General features: G+C 47.0%; 1 protein-coding gene across 5 annotated transcripts in view; it reads left to right on the plus strand.

Moving 5' to 3' along the window:
* MED24 (mediator complex subunit 24) overlaps positions 1-4,551 on the plus strand; it is a 42,751-nt gene that overhangs the window by 1,404 nt on the left and 36,796 nt on the right. For 3 of the 5 annotated variants that reach the window (XM_011929851.1, XM_011929854.1, XM_011929853.1), the window contains exons 1-3: positions 679-1,276; positions 2,010-2,176; positions 2,265-2,347. In XM_011929851.1, the coding sequence (XP_011785241.1) occupies positions 2,047-2,176; positions 2,265-2,347 (213 nt within the window). In that variant the 5' untranslated portion in view covers positions 679-1,276; positions 2,010-2,046. Of the gene's footprint in view, positions 1-678; positions 1,277-1,987; positions 2,177-2,264; positions 2,348-4,551 lie in introns of those variants that run through there. The other 2 variants (XM_011929852.1, XM_011929850.1) reach the window with 2 other exon arrangements.

The raw sequence follows: 4,551 nt of genomic DNA on the forward strand, positions 1-4,551 counted from the left end.
CCAGGATGGTCTCGATCTCCTGACCTCGTGATCCGCCCGTCTCGGCCTCCCAAAGTGCTGGGATTACAGGCTTGAGCCACCGCGCCCGGCCCCTGAGTAATTTACTCTTATTCCTGGTTGTAAATGTTAGGGATGACCAGTCCATAGTATGGGGAAGGATGAGGGCTATGCATAAGAAGCCTCAGACATTGGAGCCAGAGGTGGGTAACATTTGCTTTTGGGTTTCTCACTAGGGGAAGGAAAGGCTATGGCCAAGGCCCTGGGCATAATAACTGGATATTATTATTTATGGATCTTTGGGATAAGCAAGATTTAACCAACAACAACAACAACAAGAAACTTAAAAAAATAGTTTTTAATTTACAGGAAAAAAATGGAAGGTAATAGAGGGTCCCCACATATTCTGCACCCAATTTCTCTTTTTATTAATATCTTAGCATTAGTATGATGCATTTGTAACAACTAATGAACTAATACTGATACATTATTATTAATTAAAGTCCATGCTTTATTTAGATTTCCTTAGTTTTTACCCAGTATTCTTTTTCTCTTCCATGATTGCATTCAGAAAACCACATTACATTTAGTCATCAGGTCTCCTTAGCCCTCTTAGCTGTGACAGTTTCTCAGAATTCCGTTGATTTTGATCACCTTCACCTTAGTTTCTTCTTTACTCTCCCTTGTATCCAAGCTGTTTGGAGGGCTTGGAGATGCTGATAGGACTGTCAGATTCGGGGGCGGTGATATGTGTGCAACTAAGGCACCTTAGTGTCGCTTTTAGAATATAGGTGTGGAAATGAGAATAGCTCTGGTATCCCCAGGAGCTTAGGAGAAAAGAAAGAGCCCAGGAAAAGAGAAAGGCCGTATTGCTGAACGCCACACCCTTGCCGCACCTATTAACTAGGGGCTAACCAACGAAAGAAAGGGTGTCGGAATAGGATGGAGAAGCCGGGTCGACAGTGACGTCGTGGGCGACGCCGGGTTGTGAGCGACCTTTCGAGCTTCCTCGAGTCCCTGAGTCTCTGTAGTGTCTCAGCTCCTGGATGTCCTCCCTTAAAGGAGAGGAACAATGCGGGCCGACTAGACTAGTCCCTTAGTTTCCTCGCCAGCGCAGACAAATACGGTTTCTGTCCAAGGAACTACCATTCCCAGAAGACAGCGGGGCGTTCTTGCTGCATCCCTATTGGTTGGCGTTTGTTACTCCCAGCCAATAGAAAGTGAACTTCTTGACAAGTGCCAAAATGGCGATGCCTACGACCTAGAAGCGGATTGTGCGGTAGGCTTAAATTTGGGGAGGTGGTGGATGAAAAGGAAATTGGGAGGTATAGTTACAGGGCTGGAGAAGGTGGAGGAAATGGGGGAGCAAATCTGGACTTGGAGCAGTGGTGGCCGAAGGACGCATTTAGAGCTAAGGGCGTAATTAGGCAACCAGGACTGGTTTAACTCCTTGATGCCCTCTTTACTCTATTAGTCCCTTTGATATTTATTTATTTATTTATTTATTTATTTGAGAGACGGAGTTTTGCCCTTGTTGCCCAGGCTGGAGTGCAATGGCGCGATCTCGGCCCACCCCAACAACCTCCGCCTCCCGGGTTCAAGCGATTCTCCTGCTTCAGCCTCCCGAGTAGCTGGGATTACAGGCATGCGCCACCAAGCCCGGCTAATTTTGTATTTTTAGTAGAGACGAGGTTTCTCCATGTTGGTCAGACTGGTCTCAAACTCCCGACCTCAGGTGATCCGCCCGCCTCCTCCCAAAGTGCTAGGATTACAGGTGCGAGCCATTGCGCTGGGCCGATACTTTCTTCTTAGTGCCCCAGTTTAAGGAAGGGCGGTTCAGGAGGAGAAAGCCTGACAGGATCTTACCTTATCCTTTTAGCTCTTTTTCTTTCAAATTCCTCTGCCTCGCTTAAATCTTACCGCATCTTCTCCTTTCTATTTAATTCTGCCTTCCCCGGTTCTCCTTCGAACATCGTGTCCTTTTCTTTAGCTCCACTTCTTTCACCTCAAAGTTGGCCGCCACAGCTGCCACCTGCTCAGAGTGAAATCATGAAGGTGGTCAACCTGAAGCAAGCCATTTTGCAAGCCTGGAAGGAGCGTTGGAGTGACTACCAATGGGCAATCAACATGAAGAAATTCTTTCCTAAAGGAGCCACCTGGGACATTCTCAACCTGGCAGGTCTCAAGTGAACTGGGAAAGAAAGATGGGAGGGATAAACCTAAAGAAGTTGTAATCACTCAGTCGTGTTTTGTTATTCCTCTTGCAGATGCATTACTAGAGCAGGCCATGATTGGACCATCCCCCAATCCTCTCATCTTGTCCTACCTAAAGTATGCCATTAGTTCCCAGGTAAGCTCCCCCAAAATCCCCACCAAGAAATGAGAGTTTTGGGGGTAAAAAACTTGAAGTGTGTTTGGACCCCAGTGGTTCATTACTGTAATCTCAGCATTGTGGGAGGCTGAAGCAGGCAGATTGCTTGAGCCCAGGAGTTTGAGACCAGCCTGGGTAACATGGCAAAACCCAGTCTCTACCCCAAAATACAAAGAATTAGCCCTGCGTGGTGGTGCCCCTGTAGTCCCAGCTACTTGGAAGGCTGAGGTGGGAGGATCACCAGAGCCCTGGGAGGTCAAGCTACAGTGAGCCATGATCCTGCCACTGCACTCCAGCCAGAGCAACAGAGTGAGACCCTGTCTCAGGAAACAAACAAACAAACAAAATTTGGGGTGCAGTTTTACAATTGTCAGCTTACGCTTTCTAGATGAATTTGAACAGATCATTTCACTGAGTTTCAGTGTTCTCATAAATAATAATACTTCATTTGTTGTGATGAATATTACATTCACTTATTCTACTGGTAGTAGTAGCAGGTAGCACAGGCCTGTGGCCCCGCCTACTCAGAAAGCGGAGGTGGGAGGATTGCTTGAGCCCAGAAGTTCGAGGCTACAGTGAGCACTGATTGTGCCACTGCACTCCAGCCCGGGCAACAGAACAAGACTCCATCTCTTAAAAATAACCACCACCAAAAGAAAAATAGGATTACATTCACTTGTTCTAGCAACAAATACTCATGAATTTTTTTTTTTTTTTTTTTTTTTTGAGATGGAGTCTCACTCTGTCGCCCGGACTGGAGTGCAGTGGTGCAATCTTGGCTCACTGCAAGCTTCGCCTCCTGGGTTCTCCTGCCTCAGACTCCCGAGTAGCTGGGACTACAGGAGCTTGCCACCATGCCTGGCTGATTTTTTGTATTTTTTTTTTTTAGTAGAGACAGGGTTTCACCATGTTAGCCAGGATGGTCTGTATCTCCTGACCTCATGATCCGCCCACCTCAGCCTCCCAAAGTGCTGGGATTATAGGTGTGAGCTACCGCGCCTGGCCTCATGAATGCTTTTATGTGCCAGACAGTGCTAGTCCCTGGGGACATAGCTGTGAACAAGACTTGATGCCAGTACACAGAGAATTTAGTGGGTAATATAGACATGTAAATAAGCAGTCACTAGATGGGTTTATGATAAAGGTTAGAATAGAGTACAGATCCTCCTCAACTTACAATGGGGTGATGTGCTGATATACCACTCATAAGTTGAAAATGTACTTAATACACATAACTTGCCAAAGGTCATCTACCTACCACTTTTTTGAGACAGAGTCTTGCTCTGTCACCCAGGCTGGAGTGCAGTGGTGTGACCTCAGCTCACTGCAACCTCTGTCTCCTGAGTTCAGGCAGTTCTCCTGCCTCAGCCTCCCGAGTAGCTGGGACTACAGGTGCCTGCTACCATACCTGGCTAATTTTTGTATTTTTAGTAGAGACAGTGTTTCATTATATTGGCTAGGCTGGTCTCGAACTCCTGACCTTGTGATCTGCCCACCTCAGCCTCCCAAATTGCTGGGATTACAGGTGTAAGCCACCATGCCCGGCCATCTGCCTACCTTAAATGTGCTCAGAACACTCTAGCTTACAGTTGGGAAAAATCATCAAACACGAAGCCTGTTTGTTGTTTGTTTGTTTATTGAGATGGAGTTTCACTCTTGTTGCCCAGGCTGTAGTGCAATGGCTTGATCTCGGCTCACTGCAACCTCCACCTCCCAGGTTCAAGTGATTCTCCTACTTCAGCATCCTGAGTAGCTGGGATTACAGGTGCCCGCCACCACACCTAGATAATTTTTGTATTTTTAGTAGAGATGGGGTTTTACTGTTTTGGCCAGACTGGTCTCGAACTCCTGACTTCAGGTGATCCACCCGCCTTGGCTTCCCAAAGTGTTGGGATTACAGGCATGAGCCACTGTGCCTGTCCTTATTTTTTATTGATTGATTGATTAATTGATTGAGGCAGAGTCTTGCTCCATCGCCAGGCTAGAGTGCAGTGTGGTGCGATCTTGGCTTACTGCAACCTCCGTCTCCCAGGTTCAAGTGATTCTCCTGCCTCAGCCTCCCAAGTAGCTGGGAATACAGGTGCATACCACTACGTCTGGCTAATTTTATATTTTTAGTAGAGACTGGGTTTCTCCATGTTGGTCAGGCTGGTCTTGAACTCCTGACCTCAGGTGATTCACCT

This window comes from Colobus angolensis, unplaced genomic scaffold, assembly GCF_000951035.1.
Source record: "Colobus angolensis palliatus isolate OR3802 unplaced genomic scaffold, Cang.pa_1.0 Scaffold83, whole genome shotgun sequence".
Classification (NCBI taxonomy): Eukaryota; Metazoa; Chordata; class Mammalia; order Primates; family Cercopithecidae; genus Colobus; species Colobus angolensis.